We start from the raw sequence: 19,133 nt of genomic DNA on the forward strand, positions 1-19,133 counted from the left end.
AGGGGTAATGCACACATTGATGTCACAATACACGGGCAATGCAAACAGTGATGTCCCAGTACAGGGATAATGCACACAGTGATGTCACAGTACAGGGATAATGCACACAGTGATGTCACAATACAGGGGTAATGCACACAGTGGTGTCACAATACAGGGGTATTCACACATTGATGTCACAATACAGGGGTAATGCACACAGTGATGTCCCAATACAGGGATAATGCACACAGTGATGTCACAATACAGGGGTAATGCACACAGTGATGTCACAATACAGGGGTAATGCACACAATGATGTCACAATACAGAGGTAATGCACACAGTGATGTCCCAGTACAGGGATAATGCACATAGTGATGTCTCAGTACAGGGATAATGCACACAGTGTTGTCCACGTACTGGGATAATGCACACAGTGATGTCACAGTACAGGGGTAATGCACACAGTGATGTCACAGATCAGGGATAAAGCACACAGTGATGTCACAGTACAGGGATAATGCACACAGTGTTGTCCACGTACTGGGATAATGCACACAGTGATGTCACAGTACAGGGTAATGCACACAGTGATGTCACAGATCAGGGATAAAGCACACAGTGATGTCACAGTACAGGGATAATTCACACAGTGATGTCACAGTACAGGGATAATGTACACATTGATGTCACAATACAGGGGTAATGCACACAGTGATGTCACAATACAGGGGTAATGAACACAGTGATGTCACAGTACAGGGATAATGCACACAGTGTTGTCCACGTACTGGGATAATGCACACAGTGATGTCACAGTACAGGGGTAATGCAGACAGTGATGTCACAGTTCAGGGATAAAGCACACAGTGATGTCACTGTACAGGGGTAATGCACACAGTGATGTCAGTACTGGGATAATGTACACAATGATGTCACAGTACAGGGATAATGCACATAGTGATGTCACAGTACATGGATAATGCACACAGTGATGTCACAGTACTGGGATAATGTACACAATGATGTCACAGTACAGGGATAATGCACATAGTGATGTCACAGTACAGGAATAATGCACATAGTGATGTCACAGTACATGGATAATGCACACAGTGATGTCACAGTACAGGGATAATGCACATAGTGATGTCACTGTACAGGGGTAATGCACACAGTGATGTCACAGTACAGGGATAAGACACACAGTGATGTCTCAGTACAGGGACAATGCACACAGTGATGTCACAGTACAGGGATAATACACACAGTGATGTCTCAGTACAGGGATAATGCACACAGTGATGTCACAGTACAGGGATAATGCACACAGTGATGTCTCAGTACAGGGATAATACACAGTGATGTCTCAGTACAGGGATAATGTACACAGTGATGTCACAGTACAGGGATAATGCACACAGTGATGTCTCAGTACAGGGATAAGACACACAGTGATGTCTCAGTACAGGGACAATGCACACAGTGATGTCACAGTACAGGGATAATACACACAGTGATGTCACAGTACAGGGATAATGCACACAGTGATGTCTCAGTACAGGGATAATACACACAGTGATGTCTCAGTGCAGGGATAATACACACAGCGATGTCTCAGTACAGGGATAATGCACACAGTGATGTCTCAGTACAGGGATAATACACACAGTGATGTCTCAGTACAGGGATAATGTACACAGTGATGTCACAGTACAGGGATAATGCACACAGTGATGTCAGTACAGGGATGAGACACACAGTGATGTCTCAGTACAGGGACAATGCACTCAGTGATGTCACAGTACAGGGATAATACACACAGTGATGTCACAGTACAGGGATAATGCACACAGTGATGTCACAGTACAGAGATAAGACACACAGTGATGTCTCAGTACAGGGATAATACACACAGTGATGTCTCAGTACAGGGATAATGCACACAGTGATGTCACAGTACAGGGATAATGCACACAGTGATGTCTCAGTACAGGGATAATACACACAGTGATGTCTCAGTACAGGGATAATACACACAGTGATGTCTCAGTACAGGGATAATGCACACAGTGATGTCTCAGTACAGGGATAATGTACACAGTGATGTCTCAGTACAGGGATAATACACACAGTGATGTCACAGTACAGGGATAATGCACACAGTGATGTCACAGTACAGGGATAATGCACACAGTGATGTCTCAGTACAGGGATAATACACACAGTGATGTCACAGTACAGGGATAATACACACAGTGATGTCTCAGTGCAGGGATAATACACACAGTGATGTCTCAGTACAGGGATAATGCACACAGTGATGTCTCAGTACAGGGATAATGTACACAGTGATGTCACAGTACAGGGATAATGCACACAGTGATGTCACAGTACAGGGATAAGATACACAGTGATGTCTCAGTACAGGGACAATGCACACAGTGATGTCACAGTACAGGGATAATACACACAGTGATGTCACAGTACAGGGATAATGCACACAGTGATGTCTCAGTACAGGGATAATACACACAGTGATGTCTCAGTGCAGGGATAATACACACAGTGATGTCTCAGTACAGGGATAATACACACAGTGATGTCACAGTACAGGGATAATGCACACAGTGATGTCACAGTACAGGGATAATGCACACAGTGATGTCTCAGTACAGGGATAATGTACACAGTGATGTCTCAGTACAGGGATAATACACACAGTGATGTCACAGTACAGGGATAATGCACACAGTGATGTCACAGTACAGGGATAATGCACACAGTGATGTCTCAGTACAGGGATAATACACAGTGATGTCTCAGTACAGTGATAATGTACACAGTGATGTCACAGTACAGGGATAATGCACACAGTGATGTCACAGTACAGGGATAAGACACACAGTGATGTCTCAGTACAGGGACAATGCACACAGTGATGTCACAGTACAGGGATAATACACACAGTGATGTCACAGTACAGGGATAATGCACACAGTGATGTCTCAGTACAGGGATAATACACACAGTGATGTCTCAGTGCAGGGATAATACACACAGTGATGTCTCAGTACAGGGATAATGCACACAGTGATGTCTCAGTACAGGGATAATACACACAGTGATGTCTCAGTACAGGGATAATGTACACAGTGATGTCACAGTACAGGGATAATGCACACAGTGATGTCACAGTACAGGGATAAGACACACAGTGATGTCTCAGTACAGGGACAATGCACACAGTGATGTCACAGTACAGGGATAATACACACAGTGATGTCACAGTACAGGGATAATGCACACAGTGATGTCACAGTACAGAGATAAGACACACAGTGATGTCTCAGTACAGGGATAATACACACAGTGATGTCTCAGTACAGGGATAATGCACACAGTGATGTCACAGTACAGGGATAATGCACACAGTGATGTCTCAGTACAGGGATAATACACACAGTGATGTCTCAGTACAGGGATAATACACACAGTGATGTCTCAGTACAGGGATAATGCACACAGTGATGTCTCAGTACAGGGATAATGTACACAGTGATGTCTCAGTACAGGGATAATACACACAGTGATGTCACAGTACAGGGATAATGCACACAGTGATGTCTCAGTACAGGGATAATACACACAGTGATGTCTCAGTACAGGGATAATACACACAGTGATGTCTCAGTACAGGGATAATGCACACAGTGATGTCTCAGTACAGGGATAATGCACACAGTGATGTCTCAGTACAGGGATAATACACACAGTGATGTCTCAGTACAGGGATAATGTACACAGTGATGTCACAGTACAGGGATAATGCACACAGTGATGTCACAGTACAGGGATAAGACACACAGTGATGTCTCAGTACAGGGACAATGCACACAGTGATGTCACAGTACAGGGATAATACACACAGTGATGTCACAGTACAGGGATAATGCACACAGTGATGTCACAGTACAGGGATAAGACACACAGTGATGTCTCAGTACAGGGATAATACACACAGTGATGTCTCAGTACAGGGATAATGCACACAGTGATGTCACAGTACAGGGATAATGCACACAGTGATGTCTCAGTACAGGGATAATACACACAGTGATGTCTCAGTACAGGGATAATACACACAGTGATGTCTCAGTACAGGGATAATGCACACAGTGATGTCACAGTACAGGGATAATGCACACAGTGATGTCTCAGTACAGGGATAATGCACACAGTGATGTCTCAGTACAGGGATAATACACACAGTGATGTCTCAGTACAGGGATAATACACACAGTGATGTCTCAGTACAGGGATAATGCACACAGTGATGTCATTGTAGTGAAATAACACAGTTAAGTGATGGCGCAGGGTTAATGCTTCTAGTGATTTCACAGTATGAGGATATTACGGTAATGTCCTGTGATAGAAAATAATGCCGCAGAGGAGATCTAGTGCTCACAGCTGGGATAACTATGGGGCTCTGTGTTAGAGCTTCATTAACTGCATTTTATGCCCAAGTGAATATCTGCCCCCATAGATGTCAGACCCCACTGCCGTTGCTGTGTCTGCTATCCTGGCAGTTAAACCCAAGTTCCATATAAATACAGTGTATTGTGAAATAAATCGGCACGGATGATAGATCTAGAAATCCTCCGGATGCATTGTTGCAAAACCCTTGTTGGAAGAAGAGGTCGCCTTTGTGTTCTTTGTCCTTTGTGCAGCATTTGACTCTCTCTGACGTTTACTTGTTGTGGTTATTTATGCTCCTTCGCATTTTAGGTTTTTTTTTACATGCAATTAACACTGTATAGAATTAGTCTTCATATCTAATGTGATGTTATAGTTGTATTTGCCAGTCTCCTACCGTCTACATTATGTTATTGCTGCTCTTACTTGTATGGACTAATAACTATATATTCTTGGATTAGTACTGAGCCTTATAGGCATTTCCGGTTGGTATTGTATATATATTCAAGCTATGAGGGACCATTTGGAATTTTTGAGAACTCTGCAATAAAAATGCACAGTATGGCAGCATTATTTATGTGCACTGTAAAATGCTATTATGTGTACAGCATGGCAGCATTATGGATATTGTAAAGTGGTATTAGTTATGGCAGTATTAGTTATTGGTATAGCAGCATTATTTCTGTACATTATAAAGGGATATTAGTTACGTGGACCGTATGGCAGCATTATTTATGTATGTCATAAAGTGGTATTGTGTGTACAGCATGGCAGCATTATGTGTATGGTAAAGTGGTATTAGTTATTGGTATATCAGCATTATTTCTGTACATTATAAAGGGAAGGGGTACTAGTTACGTGTACATTATGGCAGCATTATTTATGTGCACTGTAAAGTGCTATTATGAGTACATCATGGCAGCATTATATCTATTGTAAAGTGGTATTAGTTATGGTAGTATTGGTTACTGGTATGGCAGCATTATTTCTGTACATTATGAAAGGGTATTAGTTATGTGTACAGTATGACAGCGTTATTTATGTGCACTGTAAAGTGCTATTATGTGTACAGCATGGCAGAATTATGTGCATTGTAAAGTGGTATTAGTTATGGCAGTATAGGTTATTGGTATAGCAGCATTATTTCTGTACATTATAAAGGGATATTAGTTACGTGTACAGTATGGCACCATTATTTATGTACATTATAAAGTGGCATGAATTATACTTACAGTATGGCAGCATTATTTATGTACATAATAAAGTGGTATTAGTTATACGTACAGTATGGCAGCATTATTTATGTACATTATAAAGTAGTATTAATTACAGTATGTGTACATCGAAGTAGCATTCTGTGTACTGTAAAGTCATGTTATCTTTGGGTACAGTATGGCAGCATTATTTATCTGCACTGTAGAGTGGTATTATGGTTATAGTATGGCACAGCATTATGTGCACTGTATATTGGTATTAGTTAGGTGTATAGTATGGCAACATTACGTGTACTGTAAAATGGTATTAGGTATGTGTTCAGAAGAAAGCATTACTTATGTGTACTGTAGTGATATCGATTATGTATAAATGATGGCAGCATTATTTATGTGCACTGTAAAGTGAGAATGGTTATGTGTACTGTATGGCAGCATAACCTACATACACTGCGAATAACATTATTTACCATGAGGCCACTGACTGTGTCTATCACATGCGTGGGCATTTATGTGTATGTCACCTGCTCATGCATTACTATACCTGTAAAATGCCCCTTGACAAAATCATGTGCACACAGTACACCCCTCAAGCAATATGTAATTTACCAAATGTTCCCTTTAATATTATATTAATGAGATCCAATCATTGTTGAAACATTTCTTTATTTTGTAAACACAGAATTTTTGTTCATTGTTCACTGCACGGATTGATCTAATGAGCGAATGTATCTCTGTTTCATACTCTCTTACTGATCCTCTTGTAGACGATATCATTCAGAGTCAAAACCTGAAAAATAGGAAACAGGAAGTTAGATTTAAAGGGGAACTCTATGTCTGCTCAATACTTCACAGTCTAAAGCTCCACAGCATAACCAATCACTTTGTAAATTCTTTATGCAAACTGTATAGGTGTAGATCATATCAGCTGTCAGTCCAGGCACTTTCAGAGCAGCAATTATAATTCTGCTGGTGTCTTTTTACCAGATTTACAGTTTACTATGGGAGGAGTTTACAATATTAGCTGTAAAAAAAAAAATGCAGTTATTTCACTTTTTACTGTAGATTTACTCTATGAAATCTGAATATTTAATACATTTTATTTTGAAAAACATTTGTCATTTATAGGTGGCAATTATTTTGTAATATTTATTGTTGCCCCCAGAGGGCTTTCTAAGCCTTGTTTCCAATTTTTATTTTAATATATCTATTTGTTATTTACAAACACGTGAATTTTTTTCTTGTAAAGTATCATGCAAATAAACAAGTGAAACTTGATGTGAACGTCTACATTTTGTAACTTTCTTAAACAGGGACACATTTCTTTCCTTCCTTGCCCTTGGTTGCATTTCTGATAAAGTTCCTGTTTCCCACCAAATGCCTGCGTCATAGCAAGCTAGCAAGTAGGGTAAGTAGCATTTGCTATAAAGTTGCATCACACCAGGGCTTGGCGAGCATGTGAGAAGCTCCATCCTGTGGTGCAAGGACCAACCCGCTTACATAAGAGTACCTCTATTAGAAATGGGTAAGAATTGCCACAGCAAAGGGGAGCAGAAGGGTTAATATTCCTGTGATTGCTGCATGCAGGAGACAGGTGAGAAAACAGCTGCCAAAGGGCAAGGAGGTTGTAGCACAAAGGGCAAGGAGATTGTGGCACCAGAGGAGTCTGTAAGCTGATGCCTGAGTGTGAAGAGGTACTGTATGTCCCGCTACAGATGTCGAAGAGACTGGTATGTGTGGCACAGACAAGTGTTAACTGTAGGGAGTAGGCCACAGGAGTGGGTCACCTGCAGGTAGAGATGATGCAAATCTGACCTGGTTCAGCTGCCACGTGATTAATTTGTGGACACCAGATGGGAGTCCTTGAACCACCTCTTACCTGACTGTAGTCTTGCCTCCTCTTTTGATTGACTAGCCAGTTATCATTGCAGTCTGATACACATGTGACATAGCGCCACATCAACTAATCAAAAGAAGAAATGCGGATGCTGGCAGGTGTGAGGTGGTTTGCAGGGCTCACATGTGGAGGCTACAGATTACTGACATAATTGCTTGACCAGGTCCTGTGAATCGATTTGCATCATCTCTTCCTGCAGGACATAGCTGCCAAGAGAGGTGACCATGAAGAGAACTGTAATCAGCACTGTAAATGTGTGCTGCAAACCGAGGACACAAAGACTGTGCCTGACTGAAGGGGAATGTAGAGCGTACTGGTGAACGTGTTAGTAAAGTATCACAACTTAGTAATAGTCCACAGTTACAGATACCAACTGATTACCTCTGTTCAAGTTAAGCTAATATCTTTTGTTAAAAAATCGAAACCAACTCTTCTAAGTTTCTGTAGCCATCAAGCTTGTTCCCTCTTGTAACCTTCTGTAACCTCCAAGCTGATTGTCTCTTGTAAGTTTCTGAAACCATCAAGCTTGTTGCATTTTGAAAGCCTCTCTAATAGTGATGAGCAAGTATGTTTTGTTAACCTTTTCGACGAGCATGCTTGGGTGCTCGCCGAGTATCTTCAGCGTGCTTGGGTGTTATGTTTTAGCATGCTTCTAAATCTCGAGTAACGAGCATGCTCGCTCATCACTACTTGCTAACCATCAAGCATGTTGCCTCTTGTATGTTTCTGTAACCATCAAGCTTGTTGCATTTTAAAAGCCTTACTAACCATCAAGCTCATTGCCTCTTGTAAGTGTCTGTAACCATCAAGCTTGTTAAATTTTGAAATAATCTCTAACCATCAAGCCTGTTGCCTCTTGTACGTTTCTGTAGCCATCAAGCTTGTTGCATTTTAAAAGCTTTTCTAACCATCAAGCTCATTGCCTTTTGTAAGTGTCTGTAACCATCAAGCTTGTTGCATTTTAAAAGCCTTTCTAACCATCAAGCTCATTGCCTTTTGTAAGTGTCTGTAACCATCAAGCTTGTTACATTTTGAAATAATCTCTAACCATCAAGCTTGTTGCCTCTTGTAAATTTCTGTAACCATCAAGCTTGTTGCTTCCCTGTGAGTATAGTTGTTGAACCAACAGCTCTGTACATCTGCACCCATCTATCATCCCTGAGTGGGGACCACTCTCTCACTAAGGGCCACTACATACTATACTCAATTTGAAGTAACTTATCATCCCTTATATAAACACTCAATCCAGCACAATCTCAAAACAATAACAAGTAACCCCATTCTGTATTCATTGTAGGAATCTTACATTGATATGAAGGTCTCCAGAAACCTCAGTGACAGAAGTGATCCCTTTAAGGTTTACGACTAGTTTCCCATCCACCAAATTAACAGTAGCCTATAAAAATATAAAAGTTATGTTATACAGATTTATCAATTAGCAAAAATGGAGTTGATGAACATTCCTGTTAATTTCCATGTATATTTTTAAGTTAAACTTTAAAAATGTAACATGACCGGACTTAGCCGAGTCTGTAGGCTGCATATTATCAGGCTGATTTTAAAGAGTGAAGAACTTACCTTAATTTTTTCAGTGGTAAAAGTTTCCATTTCTGCCTCCTGTCCAATAGTGAATTCATTACGTTGGACCCTAGGTCCTGTAGTCACCGTGACCACAAAGTGATCGCCATTTTGTACAATCTCAGTTACACTCTTTACATTTTTTCCTTTTTCGATCAAGTCATCGGGAATACCTGAGAACACAAGATTGCAAACTTTATGTAGATAAAATGTAGATAAGTTTTTGAATTTTGGTGACACTCTTGAAGTATAGATATTTTAAATATCTTTTGTGCAGTTCTGCCCATTTATTTGGTTCCATGGCTCTGTAACTTCTTAAATAATCTACAGGTATATAGATCTGTAAGTACAGTGACATCTGGAATATTTGGGTGCTCCATAAGGCAATGCCAAAATTATAAAAGTTGGAACGTTTAGAGACTTGAGAAAACTGTATATATCAGGAGAAGCAGACCAAATCAACTGGAACATGGATCAGCTCAAGCTAAACCCAACACATGAAAGCTGAAGATATCGACTCTTGCACATCTTAGGCTATGTTCACGTTAAATTCTTGCCACAAGTTTGAAGCTTCATAAAGGAGCGTCCATCTGGATTCCTGAAAAATGGGTTGAGGATGCAATCTCTAGTGGAGCCATTCACTAGAATGGTACAGAGAACACCACTTTATCAGCAGTGTCCTTGGGCATAAAAGAGTATTCGACTACTCTTTTTTGCCCTCCTCTAAAAAGGTGAACACTGCCATAATGGAGGCCAAACAGAGAACAAAGATTAGCCATGTTGAAATCTAACATGCCCAATCCTTTGTTCTCCCAGGAGACAAACTACTACTAAATGGATGTGGCATCAGCTTACTCCCCTTTTTCAGCTGAAAAAATGCATTCTAGTTGAGAATGCATGTTAATGGTGGAGTTGGGAGGAATAACTATTTGGAAATATAATAAAAAATAGCTCACCCTTCCAATCACCTAAGTTTTCAATGGAGAACCCGGTACTGTGCTTTGTAGAGCATTGTGATCGTCAGTGGAAACAGATTGTAAATTAGCTCAATCCAGTAGATTTAAATAAAAATTCCTTTAAAATCACATCTTTAGTTTATGTTGTGTAATAGAAATCTTCAACGCGTTTCGAACTAAGGATGCTTACCGCGTTCAAAATGCGTTGAAGATTTTTATTGCACCATAAGCGCAAGATGTTATTTTTAAAGGATTTTTTTAATTTTTTTATTTAATTGAACTATCTGGCCAACATCCAAAGGAAATATGAAGCTTAAGACTAACAAGAAAGTGGTTTAATACAGAAGAATCATAATTACTATATTGAATATACTGTTGAGTTTCCTTAAGATCCAGATTCAAAACTAGAAAAACCCTATTGAGATGTTGACCAGGAGATTCAGTAGAGTAATATAGATAGCACGACTCCATGTAATGAGGTCCCTCCATACATTGTCTTACTCACCGATGGCTTTCCCGAAAGCCTCAAAGTTTTCTTGGGATTGCAGCTCGAAAGTTCCACTGAAAGCCATTTTCAGAATGTTTCTCAACCAGAGGTAATGAGAATGCCAGACCTCTTCAGCTTGACCAGGTTTATAAGTAGCTTCTTTCTTCTTCGTGATCAGCTGTGAGATGACATACCTTGATTTATAGTTGGTTAACTATTAACATTTACATAACAACTGCCTCATATTGACTAAACCAGTAGCAGGAATTCTCATGCCTGCCGGGTCTATGATTACACGAGTACGTTGTGCCATATAGGCTATGAGCGTCTATTAAAATTATGAAATATTTGTTATCTTAGTACAGTTGAAACCAGAAGTTTCCATACACTATATAAAAAGACACATACGCATGTTTTTCTCAATGTCTGACATGAAATCAGAATAAACCTTTCCTGTTTTAGGTCAATTAGGATTACCATAATTTTTAATATTTGGTAAATGCCAGAATAATGAGAGAAAGAGAATGTTTTAAGGCATTTTAATTACTTACTGAACAGTCAAAAGTTTACATACACTAAGATTACTATGCCTTTAAACAATTCTGGACTGCCCATATGATGATGTCATGTGTTTGGAAGCTTCTGATAGTTTTTTTTGGCAACATCTGAGTTAATTAGAGACACACCTTTGGATTTATTTTAATGCACACCTGAAACACACTGCTTCTTTGTGTAGAATCATGGGAAAGTCTAAAAAAATCAGCCAAGATATCAGGAAGAGAATTGTGGACTTGCACAAGTCTGGCTCATCCTTGGATACAATTTCAAGATACCTGAAGGTGCCTCGTTCATCTGTACAAACAATTATACGCAAGTACAAACAAGATGGGAATGTCCAGCCATCATACTGCTCAGGAAGGAGACGGATTGTGTGTTCCAGAGATGAACGTGCTTTGGTCCGACATGTGCATATCAACCCAAGGACAAAAGCAAAAGACCTTATGAAGATGATGGCTGAAGCTGGTAAGATTGTGTCAATATCCACAGTGAAACGAGTACTGTATCAACATGGACTGAGAGGTCACTCTGCCAGGAAGAAGCCATTGCTCCGAAAGAAACATAAAAAAGCCAGATTAATGTTTGCAAATGCACACAGGAACAAAGACCTTAATCTTTCGAGACATGTCCTGTGGTCTGATGAAACTAAAATTTTACTTTTTGGGCATTATGACCATCGTTACGTTTGGAGGAAAAAGGGAGAAGCTTGGAAGCCTAAGAACACCATCCCAAATGTGAAACACGGGGGTGGCAGCATCATGTTGTTGGGTTGTTTTGCTGCAGGAGGGACTGGTGCACTTCACAAAATAGATGGCATCATGAGGAAAGAAGATTATGTGGCAATACTGAAGCAACATCTCAAAACATCAGCCAGGAAGTTAAAGCTTGGGCGGAAATGGGTCTTCCAAATGGACAATGACCCAAAGCATTCTGCCAAAATGGTAACAAAGTGGCTTAAGGATAACAGAGTCCATGTTTTGGAGTGGCCATCGCAAAGCCCTGATCTCAATCCTATTGAAAATTTATGGGCAAAGCTGAAAAGGCTGCGAGCAAGGCGACCTCCAAACCTGGATCCGTTACACCAGTTTTGTCAGGAGGAATGGACCCACATTCTTACCAACTATTGTGAGAAGCTTGTGAAAGGAGATCCCAAACGTTTCACCCAAGTCATTCAGTTTAAGGGCAATGGTAGCAAATACTAATGAAATCTATGTAAATTTTTTACTTTGCAGTAAGTAATAAAAATGCCTTAATACATTCTTTCTCTCTCATTATTCTGGCATTTGGCAAATATTAAAAATGATGGTAATCCTAACTGACCTAAAACGGGAAAGGTTTATTCTTATTTCATGTCAGATATTGAGATAAACATGCAGATGTGTCTTTTTATATAGTGTATGGAAACTTCTGGTTTCAACTGTATATGTTCTACGAACGCAGAAAAACACTGTATACTGGTAACCTCCAATCTGATCGTTGGCCACGCCAATAAAGAAATATAGAGATCCTTTACGACCAGTGTCTCAAATTTATCGTGAAGAGTTCATAGAGTCCTTGTCACTCCCCTCAGTTTATTTTTTAGTCGGTTGCTCAAACAAATGAAGAAGCTCTTAACATGTCTGCATAAAAGTCACTCGGTCATAAGTCATGGAACCCAAGTCAGTTGAAAGTCAAACCAAACAAGGGAGTCTTGTAAATAATATAATTGTCTGAGAGTTTTAGAAGGTCATTGTGATGGACATGTTTGCTGATATGTAAGGTGTGGAGGGGCGTTCTCTGGTTATATTGTGCTCTTTCTGACCTGTGTGCCTTTATGTAATTTTCTATATGTGTATAGCCTTGGGTAGAACTGTGGCATGTACTATTTATTACCTAGTAAGGTGAGGGTCAATGGATTCCAAGTTATGTTTGCAGAGAGCTATGCATTGTTCCATCAAGTTGGCCGCCATACTGGCATGTGTTTATGTTAAAACGTTGGTTTTACCTCTGGGTAGTGCGGTCAAGGCTTTGAGTACATAATGATGGATGGATAAAACTTGTCCTTGGTGCCATGCTGTGAGAAGGACAGCATCTAATTAGTTCAAGGTCAGGAGTGGTGCAATCACACAGCGGCGCCACATCACTTACCTGAAGGCATGATGGACCTTTAGGCTATGTGCCCAAGATGCGGATTTAATGCGTTTCCGCGGCACCATTTCCGCCGTGAAAACGCATTAAAAACGCTTGTTAAGTTGTCTGCCATGTTCCCCAATGATAATCCGCGTGTGCTGTGCACATGCTGTGGAAATTTCCGCTGCGGGTTATCATTGCGGAAAAATCCACAGCACTACCATTTAATCGTAATCGTGACTAAATCACCGCCACTGACTTGCATTGAACCGCATAAGATCCACATGTATACATGTATGCATGTGGATGTTATGCGGTTCAATGCGCGGATGGTACCCGGGTCTGGAGAAGAGGAGACTCTCATCCACACCCGGGTACCATTAGTAAAAAAGAATTAAAACATAAAAAATGTAAAAAAAATTATTCTTACCTCTCCGGCGGCCCCCGGTCTCCTCGTCCTCTGTCCTCGGCGTCCCGCGGTGTTCTGAAAGGACCTGCTGTGACGTCATTTAGTCATGTGATGGTCACGCGACCGCAGGTCCTTTCAGAACACAGCCAGAGATTAGCATTGGCATGCTGGGTGATGCTTGCCATTGAGTTTACCCGAGAGTTCCATGCTAGTTGTGACCACATTATTTAAAAATGTAAAGGGCTATCATTGAAGGCCATTTAGTTTTGACAGTAGGCTTCAACCCCTGATGGAGAGAGAGCTACGAGGAAGACCATGGTGCTGTTGCTACTGTATCGATCGCCATGAAGCTGAGATACAGTAAGCGTGCCGTGAATACCCGAGGAAAGACCAGCGGCTCTTGCAATGAAACTGTACTGTTCAAGTGATATTGCTTCGTATCTGAGATGAGTTGTGCTATTCTCCAATATATCTAAGAAGTATAGATATTCTGGAGTTTCTCCTGTGGGTCTCCACCCTTCTTTGGTCAAGGTCTTCTATTTCACAAATGCAGCATGCTCAGATTACTGGGAAGATTTACTATTACAGAGTTCTTGCACCACCTTCATTACGTGTCTTAAACACATTCGGAGGTTCATCCAACAATGGGGTGTGGCTTTGTGGGAAAGGGGTTTGTTTAAATTTGTGTGTGGTCTAATTTGGAATACCATGCTCCAAAAAATTATGCAGATCGTTTTGGTGCAAATTTCTAGCACAAAGTAAGCCAATTTATATTTGGTGTCAAATTAGACTAGGCAGAATAAAAATACCAAATTGTTCCAGCTCATAGGGAATAAAAACATCCAAATTTATTATTATCATTAAAATTCCATCATCCAAACAGAAAAATACATGAAATATTGAAACCAACAGCTTTAAAATACAACAGTAGTGTGTATAATGTCATGCGTTATGGTGATGGTGATGTGTAATTTGAATTGTGATGTGGTGTATTGTTTCAATGTATTTAGATGTACAACGTCTTAAGTGACATATGCTGTTAGTGATAGAGTTGTGCTCTGCCCAGCAACAGGTAGTTAGCAGGGAGAGACAGAGTTAATGGTTAGGACTAACCAAGAATTCGAGGGGCTATGCGTGAAGACAGTGGGTAACTTACTGGTAGAAAGTGAGATAGGGCCAGGAGTGCATAGGATGTGGACCTAAAGGTCCAAGGTGAGCAGTGCTGCATTCTGGGGTGACTCTAAGTGAGAGGAGACCAAGGAGTAGGGATAGCGAGACTCAAAGCAGAAGTGACTAAGAGACAGAATGACCTTCCAGAAACGGGTCCTGGGAGAGGATGCCACAAGGTCTTAAGCCTATAATGCTTGAAGGTAATGGGCCTTAACAGGACTGAGTTTGTGGGATGAGTAAAATGTTGTGGGCCAGAGTACCAGAGCGTCAGCATTACCGGCCATACCGGCACTCAAAAGAGGAAAGGAGGATGCGGAACCATATTACGAGTTAATGACCCAGGCTAAGCAGGACTGTATCGTTAAAGCTGGGTTGTGGGGAAGTAGTGAGAAACAGTGGACACAGAGAACAATAGAGAAACGAAGGAAGGAAACTGTGTGGAAAATGCTTCGACTTGTTAAGGAATCATTCATAAGACTTTGTACCTGCTATCTCTTGTATATATTCTCTGTCAAGTCCCGTTTAGTAAAAAGTTCATTTTTGAATGGTGGTTTCCCTCATAGAACTGTGAAACATCTGGTCCTGGCAAACCCGCAACATATACTACGTGCGGCCTGCACAGGCGTAGCACCCTCACAGCACAAGTCCACACACCCAGCCAGTACCCACACTTTCATGTAATGCTCCGGGGCGTCCACAGCTACCGCCCGCCCCATGTTACACCTGGTCAGTGTGGGATCGGTGCAGTACAGGGAGTGAGCTACTTTTTTCCTTTTTTCACTCTTGTTCCTGGGACTTCTCTCGTGCTGTACAGACGCAGTGGAGCACAATGCCGCAGACTATGAAGCATAAGTTTCTTAGTCTATGATCCACACATAACCTGATTTGGTGACAATTCTTGCCACCATTGCTGTTACTCTTAATTGCAGCCCGAACTTTGTATCTGTGCTTGGCTGAATACTTTACTTCTATAGACTATAATGCAGAAAGCCAATAAGCGACCAGTCATGTCTATGGATGAAATTCCCCTGTAATGGTCCCTTAAGAAAAAGGATATTGCTATCTTAAAGCAAATATTTCAAACATTTGATTCTTTTTTATGTGAATACTTTTCAAAGGTAGGACTTGAAAAATCTGTAATCGTTCTTTGTTGTAGACCATATTACACACATACCTTAGAATATGTTTAATGGGTATAGTTTTTATTACCTAGAGCAGAAAACTCCTAGAAATCATCTCTGGATGACCCTTCATGTCTGCGAATTGCACAGACTCTCCACTAATTTCAACTGACACTGTGTACTACTAGATTTCTCCTGTGGGGGCACTGTATATGAAACGGACACTCACTGTCCCAAGACCGCTCCCCTACTGTGCTAAAGGGCTAACAACTAATTATTAGGGCTCCTCCCAACAGCAGGACACTTGGTGATTAGCTTATTGTCAAAGTATTTTCTTAGCAGATAGAGATCAACCTAATACTAAGAAGAAACAAAACTGATTTTTCACATTCATTTTTTAGTGATGTATAAAAAGAGAAACAACTATAATAATACACACTATGAAATGAGAATAATAAAAATGGAATTTTTATAATATTGCCCCCTTTGTACAATAAAATACTGCTCCCATGTACTGTGGACTATGATACTGCCTCTCGGCACAAGAATATAACTACTATTATACTGCTCCTATGTACAAGAATATTACTACTATAATACTGCCTCCTATGTACAAGAATATAACTACTATTATACTGCTCCTATGTACAAGAATATTACTACTATAATACTGCCTCCTATGTACAAGAATATAACTTCTATAATACTGCCTCTATGTACAAGAATATAACTACTATAATACTGCTCCTATGTACAAGAATATAACTACTATAATACTGCTCCTATGTACAAGAATATAACTACTATAATACTGCCTCCTATGTACAAGAATATAGCTACTATAATATTGCCCCTATGTACAAGAATATAACTACTATAATACTGCCCTTATGTACAAGACTATAACTACTATAATACTGTCCCTATGTACAAGAATATAACTACTATAATACGGCCCCTATGTACAATTATATAACTACTATAATACTGCCCCTATGTACAAGAATATAACTACAATAATACTGCCCATATGTACAAGAATATAACTACTAATAATACTGCCCCCTATGTACAAGAATATAACTACTATAATACTGCCCCTATGTATAAGAATATAACTACTATAATACTGCCTCTATGTACAAGACTATAACTTCTATAATACTGCCTCCTATGTACAAGACTTTAACTACTATAATACTGTCCCTATGTACAAGTATATAACTACTATAATGCTGCCTCCTATGTACAAGACTATAACTACTATAATACTGTCCCTATGTACAAGAATATAACTACTATAATACTGCCCCTATGTACAAGAATATAACTACTATAATACTGCTCCTATGTACAAGAATATAACTACTATAATACTGCCCCTATGTACAAGAATATAACTACTATAATACTGCCTCTATGTACAAGAATATAACTACTATAATACTGCGCACTGTGTACAAGAATATAACTACTATAATACTGCTCCTATGTACAAGAATATAACTACTATAATACAGCCCCTATGTACAAGAATATAACTACTATAATACTGTCCCCTATGTACAAGAATATAACTACTATTATACTGCCCTTATGTACAAGGATATAACTACTATAATACTGCTCCTATGTACAAGAATATAACTACTATAATACTGCCCCCTATGTACAAGAATATAACTACTATAATACTGCTCCTATGTACAAGAATATAACTACTATAATACTGCCCCTATGTACAAGAATATAACTACTATAATACTGTCCCCTATGTACAAGAATATAGCTACTATAATACTGCCTCTATGTACAAGAATATAACTACTATAATACTGCCCCTATGTACAAGAATATAACTACTATAATACTGTCCCCTATGTACAAGAATATAACTACTATTATACTGCCCTTATGTACAAGGATATAACTACTATAATACTGCTCCTATGTACAAGAATATAACTATTATAATACTGCTCCTATGTACAAGAATGTAACTACTATAATACTGCCCCCATGTACAAGTATATAACTACTATAATACTGCTCCTATGTACAAGACTATAACTACTATAATACTGTCCCTATGTACAAGAATATAACTACTATAATACTGCCCCTATGTACAAGAATATAACTACTATAATACTGCTCCTATGTACAAGAATATAACTACTATAATACTGCCCCTATGTACAAGAATATAACTATTATAATACTGCTCCTATGTACAAGAATGTAACTACTATAATACTGCCCCTATGTACAAGAATATAACTACTATAATAGTGCTCCTATGTACAAGAATATAACTATTATAATACTGCTCCTATGTACAAGAATATAACTACTATAATACTGCCCCCTATGTACAAGAATATAATTACTATAATACTGCTCCTATGTACAAGAATATAACTACTATAATACTGCTCCTATGTACAAGAATATAATTACTATAATACTGCTCCTATGTACAAGAATGTAACTACTATAATACTACCCCTTTGTACAAGAATATTACTGCTATAATACTGCCCCTATGTACAAGAATATAACTACTATAATACTCCTCCTATGTGCAAGAATATAACTACTATAATACTGCTCCTATGTACAAGGCTATAACTAAATTTAATACTGCTCTCTATGTTTAAGACTATAACTGCTATATACTGCATGGAAAATGACAAATATTAACAACTGAGCTCACCTCTCCGAGTGTATCTGGAGTGCACTGAGCGGCAGGATCACGCCACAAGATTCACAACATAGAAGACAATGTAGCAGTGTTTACAATACACAGTAAAACATAAATCTGACGTATTTCGAGGAGTCCACTGTGCTTTTAGTCAAAGATGCAATGTAATGGAACAAAGGTGCTTAAATCCCCATGATGCTGCTAATTGAGCTTGTTACCTGTGTTGCACCTGAGCACAAAGGTGCCAAGATCGTTAGTTAACTCTTAATCTGACATTACAACTGCAACACGTTAGAAATGATTGAATCTTTTGAAATTCAAATTTGTCAGATCCGAGGAATTCTTCCCAAAAATTCAATCTGCAGCGAACTGATTTGCCACGAATCGCAATAGTGCAATGCCTCCAATTGCCCTGAAAAAACATGTGTAACACTTTGAGGTCCCCTAGGACTGTAACCAACCCTTCTGGCCAATA

The 19,133-nt window shown here is 39.5% G+C and overlaps 2 protein-coding genes across 2 annotated transcripts in view; one reads left to right on the top strand and one right to left on the bottom strand.

Moving 5' to 3' along the window:
• Positions 1-6,315: 6,315 nt before the first annotated feature.
• LOC141163527 (fatty acid-binding protein 1, liver-like) lies at positions 6,316-18,785 on the bottom strand. Its single transcript, XM_073649158.1, has 5 exons — positions 18,671-18,785; positions 10,606-10,765; positions 9,145-9,317; positions 8,873-8,962; positions 6,316-6,459 (listed from the first exon to the last, which is right to left on the bottom strand). Exons 2-5 carry the CDS (start codon positions 10,670-10,672, stop codon positions 6,409-6,411), a joined length of 381 nt encoding a protein of 126 aa, XP_073505259.1. The 5' UTR covers positions 10,673-10,765; positions 18,671-18,785; the 3' UTR covers positions 6,316-6,408.
• THNSL2 (threonine synthase like 2) overlaps positions 7,172-19,133 on the top strand; it is a 145,662-nt gene continuing 133,700 nt past the window's right edge. The window contains exon 1 of the mRNA XM_073649154.1: positions 7,172-7,194. Within this exon, the coding sequence (XP_073505255.1) occupies positions 7,191-7,194 (4 nt within the window). The 5' untranslated portion in view covers positions 7,172-7,190. The remainder of the gene's footprint in view (positions 7,195-19,133) is intronic.

This window comes from Phyllobates terribilis, unplaced genomic scaffold, assembly GCF_046119375.1.
Source record: "Phyllobates terribilis strain yellow unplaced genomic scaffold, ASM4611937v1 Scaffold_1__5_contigs__length_1240528914, whole genome shotgun sequence".
In the NCBI taxonomy this organism is placed as follows: Eukaryota; Metazoa; Chordata; class Amphibia; order Anura; family Dendrobatidae; genus Phyllobates; species Phyllobates terribilis.